The sequence below is a fragment of the Pholis gunnellus genome, assembly GCF_910591455.1.
Source record: "Pholis gunnellus genome assembly, chromosome: 23".
NCBI classification, from domain to species: Eukaryota; Metazoa; Chordata; class Actinopteri; order Perciformes; family Pholidae; genus Pholis; species Pholis gunnellus.
In genome coordinates, this window is record NC_136550.1 from 10854281 (window position 1) to 10874554 (window position 20274).

The 20274-nt window shown below is 40.3% G+C and overlaps 1 protein-coding gene across 5 annotated transcripts; it reads right to left on the reverse strand.

The window, feature by feature from the left end:
* Positions 1-2349: 2349 nt before the first annotated feature.
* On the reverse strand, positions 2350-16276 carry LOC306714386 (uncharacterized protein). 5 transcript variants are annotated; one of them, XM_079184407.1, is made up of 5 exons: positions 16178-16276; positions 15978-16075; positions 3303-3320; positions 3040-3093; positions 2350-2916 (listed from the first exon to the last, which is right to left on the reverse strand). In XM_079184407.1, the coding sequence occupies exons 2-5, from the start codon at positions 16071-16073 to the stop codon at positions 2617-2619; spliced, it is 468 nt and encodes a 155-aa protein (XP_079040533.1). In that variant the 5' UTR covers positions 16074-16075; positions 16178-16276; the 3' UTR covers positions 2350-2616. The 5 variants fall into 5 exon arrangements, 4 of the variants coding, with proteins under 4 accessions (XP_079040533.1, XP_079040536.1, XP_079040535.1 ...); XM_079184410.1 differs by lacking the exons at positions 3040-3093; positions 3303-3320 and adding an exon at positions 15700-15753 and having other exon boundaries at positions 15963-16075; XM_079184409.1 differs by lacking the exons at positions 3040-3093; positions 3303-3320 and adding an exon at positions 15700-15753 and having other exon boundaries at positions 15963-16080.
* Between the last annotated feature and the right edge of the window lie 3998 nt (positions 16277-20274).

The following is a 20274-nucleotide window of genomic DNA, read 5'->3' on the forward strand; positions in this document are numbered from 1 at the left end:
TTCTGCAATCTCTCACAAGTGCACTGTGATGTCACCGAAGAGCACAGAGTCAATTCTGTGAATCAACAGAGCGGTGTTGACACGGCAGCATCTATTCAGTCTCTATTATTGACTGACAGGGGCTTAGTTGTAACCTTTCCAAATATTGAATTAGTCTGTTTTTTTTTCCTGCCAGCGGTCTGTTCACTCCATGGAAATGCACATTAAATTATGAGGGTGATGTCCAAATGCATTGCTGCACATCTCCACGGTCTGTCAGTGAGTTGACAGGGCGACCGTGGCTCAGTGGAGTCCTTCAACCAGAGGATCGGCGGTTCGATCCCCGGCTCCGTTAGTAGTCCATGTCGATGTGTCCTTGGGCAAAACGCTTAACCCCCAAATTGCTCCCGTAGCTGTGCTGTGAGTGTTGTGTGAATGTCAGTTAGTTGATGGGCAGGTGGCATGGTAGCCTCTGTGTATTGGTGTGTGATGAATGATGACATGTAGCGTGAAAGTTGGAAAGACTAGTGCAGTCCATTTGTCGTTTACCATCGGTTCGCCCACCACTTTGGTCCAGACTGAAATATCTCAATAACTATGGGATTGATTGCCAAGAGAGCTTGTGCAGATACTCATAGTCCTCAGAGGATGAATCACACCAACTCTTCCTCTAGTGCAGGGGTCCCCAAACTTTTTCCTGTGAGGGCCACATCACTGAACATATCGTTTGACCTAGGGCCGCACGATTATGGGGGGGGGGGGGTGCTACTCGCGTGCGTGCTACTCGCAGGTGAGCGACTGTTGCATCGTGCGTGCGGATCGGGGCGGAACAGAGAGCAGGGGAATTGAAAACGCGCGACCATGTAGTGACAGACATGACATGCCGGCATGTAAATAAATTAAGCACAAGTACTCGTCCTTCAAGCTCCCGTCGCTCTGCTCTTCTACTCTTCTACTCTTCTACTTCTACAGGGTGCGCGCATGACAGCTCTCATCTCGTTCGCCCCCTGGTGGTTGGCTGATTCAGGAAGCGTTTGATTTGATATGTAGCAGAGCACGTATTTTAAACGTCAATATTGCAGACGATCATGCTCATTTAATCGTGGCAGCCAAAATCGTGATCGCGATTAAAATTCGATTAATTGTGCAGACTGAAAAAAAATCCGGCCCGCGGGCCGTAGTTTGGGGACCACTGCTCTAGTGAATCAATTCTGTTCCATTCTCTTGCAAAGAATAAATGTCCTATGATTAAAGGTTTTACACCGGTCTTGATTGAAATTTTTCCAACAGTCAACCAATACTGAAACTGCAGCTTTCCAATCAGTGATAATAATGATAATAGTAATGAATTGAATTTATATAACTAAATCAAAAATACTGAGAAATCTTGAGGTGCCAGTAGCAGAGGTGATGCAGTGTGTATGCATACATACAGTACATGGGTGGAAGTAAGGAATTATGTTGACTCTCTTTAGGAAGAAAGTGGCCCCTTCACTTTAATCAGCAGCAGGCAAGCGAGCCACGAGAGTTTAGCATTTAGGATTCACTGAGGAGCTAGGAGGCTTTATAGGAGCTATGAGTGAGGAAACGAATGCAACTGTTCCTTTTGTATTCCTATGTGTATTTATTTATGATGATCAAATACTGGATCAAACTATCAGCTCCTCACCTTCCGCTGCTCTAACCGTATTCCTCTTTGACATTTCAATGACTTATGTTCTCATCTTGAATGAAGGCTACACCCAATTCAACATAATGGTTACAAGTGCAAAAAGCAGCTGTCGGCAAATTATTAAATCAATAACAACTTTCTCTTGCATTCAGCAATAATTTGCTGTATTTCATGTTGTTATATAGATAGACAGGTGTGTGTGTGTGTGTATAGCACGCGATCATGTACATGTCTCTTTATTTGAACAGTACTTTTCATTCAAACATTTGTAATGCTAATTTCCTACATAATTAACAGTAAACACAAGTTCTCTAAACACTGTTCTGCTCATCTGACAGAGTTCATAAACAATAGCAGTATAACAAAACATGGACAGCTGATGCAGTCGTGACACACGTCATATTTAATTGATGTCTGTGAGGCAAGGAAAGGAATCGAGGATGTACAAACTGGGAAATGAGAAAGGCCACTGGTGTCACCTTGCCCACAGCCCAACTCTTAACTGACCGATTAATTCAGATTAACAACTGAGAAACAAGACAAAATGTCGGACAGAACAGTTCTGCACTTAACCATCCTTATCTCTGTGCTGCTATGTTCTGGGCCTCATCAGCTCTGGCACCAAATCTACATAAAACAAACCTGCATCAGAAGTGTGGAGAGAGTTGCAAGAAAGGAAGAAAAAAACGATGCGATAGTTCAATTACATCATTTATTATCAGAAAGTATTGCTCAGGAATACAAAAACAAATGACTTGGGTTACCCATCTTAATATTTGAGCTAAGCAGAAGTAAAATGATTTAGAAGTCATTTTGTATGAACATTGTTTCTACTTCACAAATTGTATAATAAAAAAGTAAAAAGTAATTCATGATTTAAAGGCCAGTGAAGAGAAACACAATGAGAAAGAAAAGCCGAAGAGATACAATAGATGCAATATCAGAGACACTGATTGACATGGACGTTACAATTCAGCTTGATGCTCTTCAAGGGCTCGGACAATTGTCTTATTTCTTCCCAGATTCAGTTCAATGTCAGCTATTTTTGCATCCAGCAACTCATCCTGCTCATCTACATAAGTCTTAGTTTTCTCCAGGAGGTCCTTGGTGCTCTCCAGACTTCTTTTGGCACTCTCCAGAAGTTCATTCAGTGGCAGAAAGTCTTCAGATGATTGTTCTGAGATTTTCAACATTTGCAATGCCATCATTGCTTCAAGAGAGCGAATAGATTCACGACTGTCCTCCAAAAAGGTGGCCTTTTCTGCCTAATGGGGAAAATTAAAATCAAGTCATGACATGGCAACATCTCAGTTTGCTATGTTGTTACATCAGGTTGTGTCCTGCAGTGCATGAAGTCAACCAACACGTAAACTTACTCACTGACTCACCTTCAAATTCTCCAACTTTTGTTCTATTTTCTGAACGACTTCTCTGAGATTTTTCTGCATGAGAATCAACATGCAGTTACATTTGTGGACATAACAGCTGAAGCATGACAGCAGCTCTAGCATATCTGCGCATACGACTGCAGATGGGAAAATTAAGAACATTTCAACAGGAAGTTTGCTTGTGGTGAATCACAATGACGACTTGTGAAAAAATGAAGAATTGTATTCTACAGCAATGGGAGGTTAAGCAGCATTTTATTTACCAGTCTTTCGTCGTGTATCTGTGAACTTGCGATGCAAACCAGACACAGCAGAGTGAAGAGGAAGTACAGGCCACCAGCCACTCCTCTGCTTCTGGACAAGGCTGCTGCCATCGCTGTTCTAAAAGTAAATTATAGAGCATAAAGGCTCAAGGAAGAGCTGAAAACAAGTCTACATTATAAACCATTTTCCAGCGAGTCGTAGTTTCTGATCTTACCTGTGATGTTAATGGATGATGAGCTGCAGTACAGGTGATGAATTCAAAAAGATGATGAGGCGACACACCACTACATGCAGACCAGTTGAGTACTGCTTTATATACTTCCGGTGTCACCTCGCCCACTGCGAGTTAAGTTTCACTTTTACAGAAATAGTATTCGCAATGAATCACCACAGGAATATATCAACACTCTGTAGTGCAGGTGGATACTGTGAGCAACAAAACACAACTCAATGACAAACTAGTACAAAACTGGTAAAAAATACAGACTAGAAACTAGTACAACGCTGTAGAATACAGTACATTACAAAGGACAGGTTATTCCTTCATATGAACCTGACACTCCCCTTTCAGTTTAGCTTTCTCAGAAATAGTGACAGTTCACTTTTCTGGGAAATGGCAGTTTCAGTTGGTGCAGATTCATGCCTCTATATTTGGTGCTCCAGTATGGACGTGTATCTGTGTGTGTGTGTGTGTGTGTGTGTGTGTGTGTGTCAACATGTAATCTCACAGAGACAGGTCTGTGATCTGTTGTAGCCAGCATGGCGTACTTCCTGACTCTATGCTGACTGTTTTGTTAGAGCCAGTAATCAAAGATAAAACCGGTAAAATATCCAGCATTGAAAAATTACAGACCAATTGCTCTGGTTAGCGTACGTTCTAAAGTATGAGAACAAATTCTCTTAGATAGGCTTCAAGAAGACATGACAGCCACTGACAATGCATTTGGTTTTAAAAATAAACATAGTATATTTCTATACGTATATATGCACTGAAGGAAGTTGTTGGTAAGTACAGGAGACATAACACTACAATATTTATGTGTTTCCTGAATGCATCTAAAGCTTTTGACCGAATTAATCATTCTAAACTGTTTGTCAAACTACAAGAGCGAGGGGCCCTCCATACTTGATAAGGATTTAGCACTTTCTATGGAGCCCGCAAGCCTACGGCTGTGGGGTCACTCGATGTAAAAACACCTGTTGCTGCAAGGAACATGTCTGAGGCTGCGACGTCTGCTGCCATGCAGATATGATCGTGGAAACATGAATATTATAGTTGTGTCTTTGTTATTGACACTGTTGTGGAATATTTCTGTGTTAGTCGGGAGAAGAGTTGAGCAATTTGCAATCGATTCAATAAACAGAGTCTCGAAAGAATCAAAGTAGTTTGTCGTTTTAATGCTTGCAAGCAGGAGAGCGGACACACAGACACGTATCTCAGTGAACTGTGCAGACAGCTTTCAAAAAAGTACAAGGCACATCATATTTTATGCATACAAGAATTCACGCCTTTAGTTACATCATAGGAAAGGGAGTATAGGTTTTTGGACACGGGTTGTATTGTTCTGCTCATTATCTGGAGTTTTCCAGGTGCGTTTAACTGGGAGTCAGTTCATACAGGGGTTGGAAACAATGGTTTCCTGTTCCTTCTTCTCGTGTGTGCATGTGAACAACCTTGGAAGACAGGACATTGGTTTCATGAAATGATTAAATACCTCTGTAGGACTGCAGTGTTCTTTTTCTGTATCTCTGTACTTTCCCATCAGTTGTACAACATCTTTCAAAACATCCCAATATACTAGAATATATTTTACCATTATGATACTTAATCATTACAATACTTAATTCATATTTTGCCATTACAACACGCTCATGGAGAGCGCTGATATCTTGTGTATACAAGAGACTTTATTAGACAAACAAGACCTGGATAAACTTAATTCTGTTAAGGATTTTCATGGGGCAGGGGAATAGTGCGTGACAGAATACCTGGGGGCGGGGGGGGGGGGCGCCATTTCGTGGCATAAAAAATATGACCCACTGATCAGTGTGATTAGGCTAGAGGTGGACTGGTGCATAGCAATTAAAGCTGTGCATAATAACAATGTTTTTGTAATTTTGAATGTTTGCACTCCTTATGAAACTAACCAAAACAAGGATGAATACTGTGGGAGGGGGAAATGTGTGTGTGCTTTAAATATATTTGGGTAAGATCATATCCATAATTTCAAATGTAGTCATGTATATTCACATCACTGAGGCCGGGTATTTGTGCTCGTTTTGTAACCGTTTGTGACACGCAAAATTCTATCTGTAACACAACAACATCACAATAGTATGCACACGGAACAGGGTGCTCTATCAGAGGGAAGGTAGGAAGGGAGTCGAGCAGAACAGCCTTGGAGCCCGGGTGAAGATAGAGAGAGTGAAGATAAAAGTGGGGGAGGACGCAGATAAACAAGTAGGGCGAGATTTCTAATGCAGGGGTAGAGCAAGCGCCGGTCACTATGACATGCTGCCAGGGGCGAAATCAGGAGAAGACGAGTGAGGAAGGAGACTGTGGTTGATCTGGAAACCCTCTGTGATGGCTTGACCAAGGTGCACAGTGCACAGTGTAACTTGTCGAGGTGAAAGTTCAGAGAAGGAGGAGGACAGCTCTGAAGGGGGGGGGGGGGGGACTGAGACGTAGGGTAGAAGGGAGGTATAAAGTAGCACGCAATGCAATTGTGATGCGTTTTTTTCGAGTCCGGACTGCCCGGCTTATACTTGTACTCCTTGTGATGCAAATAAACCTGCGTGAAACTGAAGAAAATCCAATCTCTCTCTTGTGTTCTGCGGGTGTTCGTTACCGAGTTCCTAATAGTGAGATCCTGTGGTGTCTCACCACGAGTCAGATAGAGAACAGTTACTGAGCCAGCTGTGAGGTGTCGAGTTTTACCATAAGTCATAAGGTCAACGAAGCTGAGCATCATGAACAAAACAAAACCACGACAATACCTTAATAGGTTCGCCTTTATAAGTTCTTTTGTCAAAGAGAAAGTGCATGTACAAGTACATTTGTTTTGGGGGATATTAACGCTGATATCTCAGATAATAACTCCCTGTTTGGTCAACACCTAATGCCATCTTGTCAAGATAGCAAGTTGGTTCTTTCCAGCAAAGTGCTGTTGCCAGTAGATAGCTACACATATACCAGTGAAGCGTGGCATACAACCTCCTGGCTGGATCACTGTATATGTACAGCTGATGCTCATGACTGTCTCGAGGATGTTGCAATCCTGTATGAGCTGGCTACAACAGATCACAGACCTGTCTCTATGAGATTACATGTTGAGTCTGCTCGAGTTGACCAGCAATGATAACCATGAACAAAACTTTACAGTAGATTGGTCAAAGCTCACAGAAGATGATTTCTTGCGTGACAATTCACAAACCGATAAGAGCCTAAGCAATATTGAAATACCACTTGATGCAATTCTGTGTGGCAACCTTAACTGTAAAAACCAAAACCACAATAGTGATCTATGCATAATGTATGATCAAACTGTGAATTGTCTAAATAACGGCAGTGAATTATTCTGCAAAAAGAAAGCTAAACAGCATAATCTTAGGCCAGGATGCAATGAATATGTGTCTGAACTCCATCTAGAGGCTAAAGAAGCTTTTAAAAACTGGGTTTTATCAGGAAAAGCAAGACATGGTCCAGAGTGTGAACACAAGACACACGCACATGCTAGATTTCAATATGCTGTGCGCTTTATTAAAAGAAATGAACCGGCCATGAGGGCAAACTCCATGGCCAAAAAGCTTCAGCAGAATAATGTCTAAGATTCCCGGAAAGAAGTTAAGGTTGCCAATAACATTAAGATGCTCTGGCCATCGAATATTGATGGGGCGACTGGTCCAGAAAGAGTTGCAGATCTGTGGAGTGGACATTATAGGGATATTTTCAACAGTGTTAAGAGTGATGAATTTAATATTGGTGATGTTCCTAATGATGCTGGTGTGTGTATTAGACCTGATGAAGTGTTGTATGCCATTGAGAAATTGGCAGTGAACAAAGCATGTGGCCTTGACCAAATAACAGCAGAACATCTGAAGCATGCTAGCAATAGCATTCCAGTGTTACTTGCTCTGTGTTTTTCTGGATTCTTACTGCATGGCGTACTTCCTGACTCTATGCTGACTGTTTTGTTAGTGCCAGTGATCGAAGATAAACCTGGTAAAATATCCAGCATTGAAAATTACAGACTAATTGCTCTGGTTAGCGTACTTTCTAAAGTATTAGAACAAATTCTCTTATATCGGCTTCAAGAAGACATGACAGCCACTGACAATACATTTGGTTTTAAAAATAAACATAGACCTGTCCTTCATATTTATTCTCCATATAAACTCACTGAAGTTCTGCCTATCTGTTGTTTTCAGGGAAAATGCATTCCTTACTATGAACACCAGGGGTCAGTGTTGGATTATATCATCTGTAGTAGTTTGTGATGTGGCATGAGGCTGATGTGAGGTGGAATTCTTTGTAGTCGCCTGTAGCCTTGTGTCTATATGGGCAGTGGGAGAGTACGTGTTTTTCCGAGAGACTGTGTAAAAGCGAGTTTTGTAGTAATTCGGGGAAATGTCTCTTTTTAATGTATGATGGAAACTTTTAATTGTTTTAGTTCCCTTAATGACAAGCCACGACCCAAATCAAGGAAAATGTTCCTTAAAACAAACTTTGCGGGTGTTCTTCTATGCTGTGAAATAGCGGTTGTCTATTAGCATTACAAGGCATTAACGCTAAAATAATGTTAACGAGTGTCAATAGACGGCACTCTCCTGCACAAAAAAATCCCCTTCAAAATAAAAGCACAGGACCTCTTTTTTTTTCAGGCAAAGGACAGCGAAAACAGGCCCGCGACCCACCAGTTGAAAATCACTGATATAAATGATGTAGGGGTGTGTCGCCTCATTATGTTTTTTAATTCATCACCTGTGCGTACTGCAGCTCATCACCCATTAACATCACAGGTAAGCTCAGAAACTACGACTCGCTGGAAAATAGTTTATAATGTAGACTTGTTTTCAGCTCTTCCTTGAGCCTTTATGCTCTATAATTTACTTTTAGAACAGCGATGGCAGCAGCAGCCTTGTCAAGAAGCAGAGGAGTGGCTGGTGGCCTGTACTTCCTCTTCACTTTGCTGTGTCTGGTTTGCCTCGCAAGTTCACGGATAGACGAAAGACTGGTAAATAAATTGCTGCTTAATCTGCCATTGCTGTAGAAAACAATTTCGCATTTCTTTGCAAGTCGTCATTGTGATTCACCACAAGCAAACTTCCTGTTGAAATGTTCTTAATTTTCCCATCTGCTGTCATGCTTCGGCTGTTATGTCCACAAATGTAACTGCATGTTGATTCTCACGCAGAAAAATCTCAGAGAAGACAATCAGAAAATAGAACGAGACTTGGAGAATTTGAAGGTGAGTCAGTGAGTAAGTTTACGTGTTGGTTGACTTCATGCACTGCAGGACACAACCTGATGTAACGACATGGCAAACTGACATGTTGCCATGTCATGAATTGATTTTAATTTTCCCCATTAGGCAAAAAGGGCCACCATTTCAGAGGTCACGCGTGAACATATGAGATTTAATGAAGAACTGATTGCGTTTGCTGAGAAAGTCTCAGATCTATCACCTGATGACTTTCTGCCACTGAAGGGAAATCTGGAGAAAATCAAGACTTATGTAGATGAGCAGAATGAGTTGATGGATGCAGAAATAGCTGACAATGAACTGAATCTGGGAAGAGCTAAAGCAGTTCTCCGAGCCCTTGAAGAGCATCAAGCTGAATTGTAACGTCCATGTCAATCAGTGTCTCTGATATTGCATCTATTGTATCTCTTCGGCTTTTCTTTCACATTGTGTTTCTCTTCACTGGCCTTTAAATCATGAATTCCTTTTTCATTTTCTATTATACAATTTGTGAAGTAGAAACAATGTTCATATAAAATGACTTCTAAATCATTTTACTTCTGCTTAGTGACTACCAGTGGCCTTTCTCATTTCCCAGTTTGTACATCCTCGATTCCTTTCCTTGTCTCACAGACATCAATTAAATATGACGTGTGTCACAACTGCATCAGCTGTCCATGTTTTGTTATACTGCTATTTTGTTATGATCTCTGTCAGATGAGCAGAACAGTGTTTAGAGAACTTGTGTTTACTTTTAGCTGCTTTTTGTACTTGTAACCATTATGTTGAATTGGGTGTTATAGCCTTCATTCAAGATGAAACAGTGAAATGTCAGAGGAATACGGTTAGAGCAGCGAAAAGTGAGGAGCTGATTGTTTGATCCAGTATTTGATCATCATAAATAAGTACACCATAGGAATACAAAAGGAACAGTTGCATTTGTTTCCTCGCTTATAGCTCTGTTGGGAAACTCTAATGACAAAAGAAGTATGTTGACTTACAAAGACTAATATCCTCATGTGAACTTTCGAGGCCTGTGTTCTTGTGTGTCTGGTGTCTGAAACTTCCTCTGACACCAAGCGTCTCAGATATCTTTCCTCTTGGGGGCGAGCAGATGTTTCTCCTAAATAAGAGACAATAAAGCTGTAGCAGACGTCAATACTTGAGCAGAGCTGATTTGCTACCAAGACATCCTGATTTCATAGAATGAAGTTTGTACTAGAACAAACTGTTAAAGTGTTGTTCCAGGTTTTGTGAAGATTACGTGTGAAAAGCAATACGTGTGTATGTTGTCCTTGTGTGACAAGCTTATCATAAATTACCCTGTACCACCACACTGCTTGTGTTTAGCAGTATGACTGAGACTCAGAGACAAACCTCTGAGCAGCCTTGATCCATGTATACTGTATGTGTTTCAACTCTGTTCCTTCTTGCAAGAATAAATGTCCTGTGATTAATGATTTTTACATCGGCCTCGAGTTAATTTTTCTAACAAGCTCCTATAAAGCCTCCTCGCTCCTCAGTGAATCCTAAACGCTAAACTCTCGTAGCTCGCTTGCCTGCTGCTGATTAAAGTGAAGGGGCCACTTTCTTCCTAAAGAGAGTCAACATAATTCCTTACTTCCACCCATGTACTGTATGTATGCATACACACTGCATCACCTCTGCTACTGGCACTATAGTAGCCTACTTGTACCTCTCTTAGCATGACGTGGAAAGAGGAAGATTTTGAATGATGGTCAGACACTTAAGAGGTGATGGTGGGTCCCGCAGCCAGACCAGTTGAGTACTGCTTTATAGACTCCAGGTGTCACCTCGCCCACTGCGAGTTAAGTTTCACTTTTACAGAAATAGTATTGGCAATTAATCACCACAGAAATATATCAACACCCTGTAGTGCAGGTAGATACTGTGAGCAACAAAACACAACTCAATGACAAACCAGTACAAAACTGGTAAAAAATACAGACTAGAAACTATAACGCTGTAGAATACAGTACATTACAAAGGACAGGTTATTCCTTCACATGAACCTGACACTCCCTTTTCAGTTTAGCTTTCTCAGAAATAGTGACAGTTCACTTTACTGGGAAATGCCAGCATCAGTTGGTGCAGATACACGAAACACAACTAGACAGAAAACCAGAGCAAATACAACAAATAGTCAATACAAACATTATTATGTGCAATGACAGGAAATCACAAATATTAAACAGAAACTGGAAAAAGGTTTGGGGGAGTCAGAAATGAATGGTGTGCGTTTGTGTTCTTTTTAATTTATGTTCAGTTCCTGCAGGAACACGTTGTTTGGCCCAGTGGTGCCGAGATAATGTGTGTTGGAGCCAATATTAGATTATTTATACACGTTTTTACGAAAATGATTGAAAGCCAACCTAAAAAGATTTCATAAAGGGCTGGAAGGATTCAGACGCAATTCAGACCCCCCCCCCCCCCCCTAATAAAGTAATATTTCCTTTTTATTTTGGGTGTAATTTACTGGATTCAAGTGGCCTCAGAGATTTGAAATGTGTGATTTCATGCCTCTATATTTGGTGCTCCAGTATGGACGTGTATCTCTGTGTGTGTGTGTGTGTGTGTGTGTGTGTGTCAACATGTAATCTCACAGAGACAGGTCTGTTATCTGTTGTAGCCAGCATGGCGTACTTCCTGACTCTATGCTTGTTAGTGCCAGTAATGTAATGGTAAAATATGTATTAAGTATCATAATGGTAAAATATATTCTAGTATATTGGGATGTTTAGAAAGATGGTGTTCTACTGAGGGGAAGGTACAGAGATACAGATAAGAACACTGCAGTCCTACAGAGGTATTAATCAGTTCATGAAACCCATGTCCTGTGACGCGCACACACTAGAAGAAGAAACAGGGAACCATTGTCTCCTACCTCTGTATGAACTGACTCCCAGTTGATCGCACCTGTAAGATTACAGATAAGGAGCAGAAACAAATCAACCCGTCTCCAGAAACCTATAATCCCTTTACTATGAGGTAACTAAAGGCGTGACTTCTTGTATGCATAAAACATAATGTGCCTTATACTTTTTTGAAAGTGGTCTGCACAGTTCACTGAGATATGTGTCTGTGTGTCCGCTCTCCTGCTTGCAAGCAATAAATTGACTCTTACTACTTTGAGCATTCATCAGACTCTGTTTATTTAATCAACTCTTATCCCGCATCTACATAGAAATATTCCACAACAGTAATCAAAGATAAAACCGGTAAAATATCCAGCTTTGAAAATTACAGACCAATTGCTCTGGTTAGTGTACTTTCTAAAGTATTAGAACAAATTATCTTAGATGGGCTTCAAGAAGACATGACAGCCACTGACAATACATTTGGTTTAAACATAGACCTGTCCTTCATATTTATTCTCCATATAAACTCACTGAAGCTCTGTCTATTCATCGTTTTTCTTTTGAGATGGGTTTTAAATCTTGATTGGTTCCAATCCTTGGTGTCCAGTGTGCTTGGTTTAGTGTAAATGCTTTTGCATTCCAATACTATTGCTTAAATCACGACCATTACAGATTTTCTGGCCTTTGTTGTTTTCAGGGAAAGTGTATTCTTTACGATGAACACCAGGGGTCAGTGTTGGATTATATAATCTGTAGTAGTTTGTGAGTTGGCATGAGGCTGATGTGGGGTGGAATTCTTTGTAGTCGCCTGTAGCCTTGTGTCTATATGGGCAGTGGGAGAGTACGTGTTTTTCCGAGAGACTGTGTGAAAGCGAGTTTTGTAGTAATTTGGGGAAATTTCTCTTTTTAATGTATGATGGAAACTTTTAATTGTTTTAGTTCCCTTATTAAGTGTCTGACCGTCATTCAAAATCTTCATGCTAAGAGAGGTTGTTGTGTTTTTTTCCATGTCGGTGATCGGTGGCTTGGACTTTAAAGTTGATTTAACCTTAACATCTGAAAGCTGGCTTGCTACTTGGTTGCTATCTGACTCGTGGTGAGACACCACAGGATTCTCACTAAAAGGACCTCAGTAACAAACACCCATAGAACACAAGAGAGATTTGAAGTTTCTTCAGTTCACGCAGGTTTATTTGCATCACACAGAATACAAGCAAACCGAGTTGTCCGGACTCAACTGACTAAAACAAAGAAATGTAACTTACTTTATACTTCGCCAACCCCCATTCATGATGATCCCCCCTCCCCTTACTCATCAACTCTCAATGTTCCTTAAACAGTCATTTCGTTCATCATGAATAAAGTAGGGATTCATAACGGTTTTTCAGATCCCGTTCCCTGGGGGCATGTGGCACAGCTGGGACAATGAGACCTACTGTTGGTGTACTAATTAACCAATATCATACGGGCCCCCTGTCAGAGGCTTCTACCGGTCCCTGTTCCTCGTCATTCCGATGTCCAGTCTCTATGCATCTACTATGTATGGGCCTATGGGCTGCTTGGATTCTTAGCTTTAAATCTTTTCCCGCTTTGTCTCAGTTTGCCCCCCCCCCCTTCTTAATTCATGCTCCTGCCAAACATCTGGTTCCTCATCACAGACATTCGAAGGTCACACTGACCCGAGCTGCACAGGGACAGGCAGGTCTTTAACTGGACCCTATACCTAATTTTAGGCTTTATGAAATACATGAATCATGTGACTATTCCTATGTCTGTGACTATATGCCTCGCAGGGACATGAACTGAGTTTGATATAAAAGAGTACAAAAGAGAATAAAGATAAGATTATAAAGATAACAGAGCAAATGTATAAATGTAAGATTATGAAGATAACAAGGCATACATATGCATGTAGATTATAACAATCCCTGAGCAAATGTATAATATAAACTCAGACCCAACAAAATATAGTGGTAAGCGCATACATACTCCAGGTAGATGAATAAACACATATGATAACCCTGGAGTAAATAATATAGTGGCAACGCAAACATTTTTCCTCCCTGTGTTAATAATTCTAAATAAAAACCTCTAAATACCTTATAGAACCTACGTATTAAAGGAAATACTCCTTTAATATTGAAAGGAGTATTTAACTTTGTGTAAACTTGAATTCTACAAGTACTGTACTGAGGAAATTAAACAGTAAATTTAAAAGGGGGGGGGGGGGCTCTTGGAATGGAGGTTGGATCTGCCTTTATTGTGGCTCCAGCTGCCACTCCTGTAGGTCAACCAATACTGAAACTGCAGCTTTCCAATCAGTGATAATAATGATAATAGTAACGAATTGAATTTATATAACTAAATAAAAAATACTGAGAAATCTTGAGGTGCCAGTAGCAGAGGTGATGCAGTGTGTATGCATACATACAGTACATGGGTGGAAGTAAGGAATTATGTTGACTCTCTTTAGGAAGAAAGTGGCCCCTTCACTTTAATCAGCAGCAGGCAAGCGAGCCACGAGAGTTTAGCATTTAGGATTCACTGAGGAGCGAGGAGGCTTTATAGGAGCTATGAGCGAGGAAACGAATGCAACTGTTCCTTTTGTATTCCTATGTGTATTTATTTATGATGATCAAATACTGAATCAAACTATCAGCTCCTCACCTTCCGCTGCTCTAACCGTATTCCTCTTTGACATTTCAATGACTTATGTTCTCATCTTGAATGAAGGCTACACCCAATTCAACATAATGGTTGCAAGTGCAAAAAGCAGCTGTCGGCAAATTATTAAATCAATAACAACTTTCACTTGCATTCAGCTCTAATTTGCTGTATTTCATGTTGTCATATAGATAGACAGGTGTGTGTGTGTATAGCACGCGATCATGTACATGTCTCTTTATTTGAACAGTACTTTTCATTCAAACATTTGTAATGCTAATTTCCTACATAATTAAAAGTAAACACAAGTTCTCTAAACACTGTTCTGCTCATCTGACAGAGTTCATAAAAAATAGCAGAAAAACAAAACATGTACAGCTGATGCAGTCGTGACACACGTCATATTTAATTGATGTCTGTGAGGCAAGGAAAGGAATCGAGGATGCACAAACTGGGAAATGAGAAAGGCCACTGGTGTCACCTTGCCCACAGCCCAACTCTTAACTGACCGATTAATTCAGATTAACAACTGAGAAACAAGACAAGATGTAGGACAGAACAGTTCTGCACTAAACCATCCTTATCTCTGTGCTGCTATGTTCTGGGCCTCATCAGCTCTGGCACCAAATCTACATAAAACAAACCTGCATCAGAAGTGTGGACCTGATATTTCAGAGTTGCAAGAAAATAAAAAAATTATGCGATAGTTCAATTACACCATTTATTATCAGAATGTATTGCTCAGGAATACAAAAACAAATGACTTGGGTTACCCATCTTAATATTTGAGCTAATCAGAAGTAAAATGATTTAGAAAGGCTTATGTTGTGTCATTTTGTATGAATATTGTTCATACAAATTGTTCATTTCTACTTCACAAATTGGATAATGAAAAAGGAATTCATGATTTTTAAAGGCCAGTGCAAAGAAACACAATAAGAAAGAAAAACCGAAGAGATACAATAGATGCAATATCAGAGTTACAGTAGAGGCACTGATTGACATGGACATTATAATTCAGCTTGATGCTCTTCAAGTGTTTGGAGAACTGTTTTAGCTCTTCCCAGATTAAGTTCAATGCCAGCTATTTTTGCATCCATCAACTCATTCTGCTCATCTATATAAGTCTTGATTTTCTCCATGAAGCCCTCCAGATTTCCCTTCAGCGGCAGAGAGTCTTCAGGTGATTGTTTCTCAACAAATGCAATCATTGCTTCATTAACGCTCATATGTTCACGCGTGAGCTCTGAAATGGTGACTCTTTGTGCCTAAAGGGGAAAATTAAAATCAAGTCATGACATGGCACCATCTCAGTTTGCTGTGTTGTTACATCATGTTGTGTCCTGCAGTGCATAAAGTCAACCAACACGTAAACTTACTCACTGACTCACCTTCAAAGTCTCCAAGTCTTGTTCTATTTTCTGAACGACTTCTCTGAGATTTTTCTGCGTGAGAATCAACATGCAGTTACATTTGTGGACATAACAGCCGAAGCATGACAGCAGCTCTAGCATATCTGTGCATACGACTGCAGATGGGGAAATTAAGAACATTTCAACAGGAAGTTTGCTTGTGGTGAATCACAATGACGACTTGTGAAAAAATGCGGAGTTGTTTTCTACAGCAATGGGAGGTTAAGCAGCAATGTATTTACCAGTTTTTCGTCTACCCGTGAACTTGCGAGGCAAACCAGACACAGCAGAGTGAAGAGGAAGTACAGGCCACCAGCCACTCCTCTGCTTCTTGACAAGGCTGCTGCTGCCATCGCTGTTCTAAAAGTAAATTATAGAGCATAAAGGCTCAAGGAAGAGCTGAAAACAAGTCTACATTATAAACCATTTTCCAGCGAGTCGTAGTTTCTGATCTTACCTGTGATGTTAATGGGTGATGAGCTGCAGTACAGGTGATGAATTCAAAAACATGATGAGGCGACACACCACTACATGCTTTGTATACTTCCGGTTTCACTTCGCCCACTGCACAGTTTTTAGTTTCTCTTCTATTTCAGACCAGTTTCACTTTTACAGAAATAGTATTGGCAATGAATCATTACAGGAATATGTCAACACCCTGTAGTGCAGGAAGATACTGTGAACAACAAAACACAACTCAATGACAAACCAGTACAAAACTGGTCAACAATACGGACCAGAAACTAGTACAACGCTGTAGAATACAGTACATTGTATTTGTGAAAATGTGTGTGTGTATGTTCTTTTGAATTTATGTTCAGTTCCTGCAGGAACACGTTGTTTGGCCCAGTGGAGCCGAGATAACATGTGTTGGAGCCAATATTAGAATGTTTATACACATTTTTACTAAGATTATTGAAAGCCAACCTAAAAAGCTCAAAAGATTTGATAAAATCTGAATCAGAATCAGAATCAGAATCAGAACCGTTTATTGCCATGGAATTTGACATGACGGGAAGGTGCATAACATTTAACAATCAACAACAATCAGTGCAAGGAGAAACATATTAAAATTTACAGAGAGATATAAAATAAAGTAAGATATAAAATAAAGTGAAATATAAAATAAGGATGAAATATAAAATAAAGTGAAAAGGCTCAACTCTTAACTGTGCATGGATTGTGTGATTGTATTGAAGAAAGTGTGTCGGACAGGATACTCATCTGTACCTGACTCTCCCTCTTCAGTTTAGCATTCTCAGAAATAGTGACAGTTCACTTTACTGGGAAATGGCAGCATCATACAGGAAACACGTGCAGATACAGGAAACACAACTAGACTGCAAACCAGAGCAAACACAAACATTTGTCAACACAAACATTGTTATGTGCAATTACAGGAAATCACAAATATGAAAAAGAAACTAGAAAAAAGGTTTCGGGGAGTCAGAAAGAAATTGTGTGCGTTTGTAAAAAGCTCAAAAGATTTGATAAAAGGCTGGAAGGATTCAGACGCAATAAAAAACACACACACCCCAAGAAAGTAATATTTCCTTTTTCTTTTGGGTACAATTTATTGGATTCAAGTGGCCTCAGAGATTTGAAATGTGAGATTGTATGCCTCTATATTTTGTGTATGTGTGTGTGTGTGTGTGTGTGTGTTTTAAGCAGAGAGCCCAGTAGAAAGCATGGACGTTCATGGTTGCATCTACCTTGCTGGCATACTACAAAAACAAGCATTTACAATCAATACTTCACTATCATAGCATTTAAGTATCGCTGCCCATCCTCCGACTTTTTCTTTCACTTCATGATAAACTGTCACTTGTCAATTGTCTTGGCCGTTTTCTTTTTTTGGGAGTGTTAAACTAGCTGCATGCAGGTGCACGTTGTGTCTAGCTAACATGCTAAATACAAGGAACTTTTACCTTTACTGGGGTGTGTGAGACCTTATTCAGCTCAACATGTTTGAAAACTTTGGGTAGCGGAGAAGGACATAGAAACTGGGACCAGAGAGGCTGAGTGGACTGGTTATGTATTGAAAATGAACCTGCAGCAGATTGGGGAGGGGTTTACTTTGTTCTGAGTTTTTCTGATCTTTTTTTGTTTAATTCTTGTGAAGCTATACTAGGTCAGTAGAATGACTTTGATAACTGCTTGTACTAGGCTTCCATTTATTGGTTAGGTGTGTGTGTGTGGTGCTTGCCGTGGGGAGGATGTTGCTCCACTTTCTTGGGTCCCTGAGTTTCGGTTGCCTGTAGCTCTGGAGAGAGGTTTTAATGCTTGTGACCACTGTAGTGGAAAGAATTCCTATACCTGCTTTGCGTGAGTCTTGTAATGCTGAAATACATAATACCAAAAAACAGGTTTTCTTTTAAGTATTTATTCTCTGCGTAAAGAAGGCTCAATCATCACAACAGAACGCGTAGAGTCTCAGTGAGGAAGAACCAAGAACAAAGTGAACAAGCTTTCTTTATACTCTATGAGCAACTTTGGGGGCCGATGGCCAATGTTACAGACATTTTGGTCTCAGACTTTCGGTCTCAGACTGATAGGAACAACAATGAAAAACAAACTGTCAGCAACCACAACAAGTGGCCCAAAGGCCTTGGTGGTGGAACATTCTCATACAACACAGTTATCTTTGTGAACAAGGGAGAATTCTTCTTTTGCACAACGGAGACACGGTGAAGTTCAACAAAATTGCTAAAGCATGAATACATTATACTGAGTAGAAATATATACTATGTAAGTAGAAATATATACCAGGTAAAAAATTACCATTACACCACTTACAACCACAATCTCTCTTGTCTAGAAAGCCATATCTGAATCGTGGTTCTGCGAAGGCAGCGGTTAGTTTATTTCTGCTGCATTCCTGCTGGCCTGCTTCTGAGCGACACTATTGAACCTCCTCTTTGTCGAGCTCTGCATGTCGTTTAGTAGGAGATGGGCACTGCTTAATCCACTCCTTCATAGAAATTTACCTGAGATGATTCTTTTTGTGTATCGTGTTTTTGCATATAATTTGTATCTGTAACATGTTCCCTGTTTGTGGTTGTAATCCCCTCATGTCACTCAGCAACCATGACGACACATTACTGTAGGGTGTTTTTCTCAGACATGGAGTGATGCTGAAAGTGCAAAGGAATTAGACATCATAGTGGTACGTGGTTATTGTTTCGCGGCTATGAACCAATCGGATTTCTTCACTTGAGCTACCGGTTTTATATAAATGATAATCAGTTGTATGCTCAGGCTGCAACGTGTCCTCTATAGACAAATATTCTGTCAATGTTGCTTTCCACCATGTTTTGGGACACTTAGAAAGGCCGAAGAAAACATCCTCCATTATTCTCCATATACTGTAAACTCACTGAAGCTCTGTCTATCTATCGTCTTTCTTTTGAGATGGGTTTTAAATCTTCATTGGTTCCAATTCTTGGTGTCCAGTGTGCTTGGTTTAGTGTAAATGCTTTTGCATTCCAATACTATTGCTTAAATCACGACCATTACAGATTTTCTGGCCTTTGTTGTTTTCAGGGAAAATGTATTCTTTACTATGAACACCAGGGGTCAGTGTTGGATTATATCAGGGGTAGTGCAACTGACTGTGGGCATGATATTACCTGCACAAATAAACTTAATTATTACAGTTAGACACATTGAATATACATTAAACATCACAAGTGGCATGGTAACATAGTTTATTTTAAATGAGCCAAACCACCCAGTCCGTCTTCGTTTGGGCAGGATACACAAAGTCCTCAGTCTGGTGATCATCACACAACGTAAAAGCTATAAAATATGTCTTCCAACCCATACCAAACTTTTCATTTCCTTCCTTATTGTCTTCTAGTTTTATTCAGCGACTGTGCAGTGAATTACACACACTTATCATACAATATACTGTTACAACTGTATTTACATTTTCTGTAACCTATTCTTTATCATGAAATTATATTAATAATACGCAGCAGTGCAACTTAGGACACAGGGATCTGCATGATGTCAGTAGGCCTACCTTTACATATGTGGGATAATGTGCACATACAGTACAGTTTGAATACAACCAGGGTTGTTCTTTATTCAGCTGTGAATGTAATTAGTTAATGTTCATCTGCAGTATTTTGGCAGGTTTATAATAAATTATTCTATAAACAAAGCTGTTATTCTAACAATCTATAAATCAGAGGAAAACATCACTGCATAAAAACCAGACAAATTATAACTAACTTTAATGCATGATAGGGCCTCAGTATAACACATCCATTCACCAGTCTTAACAAAAATGGAAGAAGGCCTACGCACACAGAAATACGCAACTAATCACAGACACAGAGCGATTGAGACTAAGGCCGTTCACTTCCAATCAATCAGGGGAATTGGCAGCCCTGTTGTGCTGCTGAACCGGGGGTCCTGATTTCACAGCCAGCCTCCGTCACTACTGCGTCAGCACCGATGAGCTCAGCGTTACCGGTGGGGAGGGGGAGGAGTTGGTGAACGGAGGCTGAGAGAGAGACGGAGCAAACAAGGAGAGAGAGAGAGTGAGAG

Coding starts and splice junctions, on each gene's coding strand:
- LOC306714386 (XM_079184407.1), bottom strand. CDS start 16,073: ATGGCAGCAGCAGCCTTGTCAAGAAGCAGAGGAGTGGCTGGTGGCCTG. Junction 2,917..3,039: donor AAAAGTTGGAGAATTTGAAG/GTGAGTCAGTGA, acceptor TTTCCCCATTAG/GCAGAAAAGGCCACCTTTTT.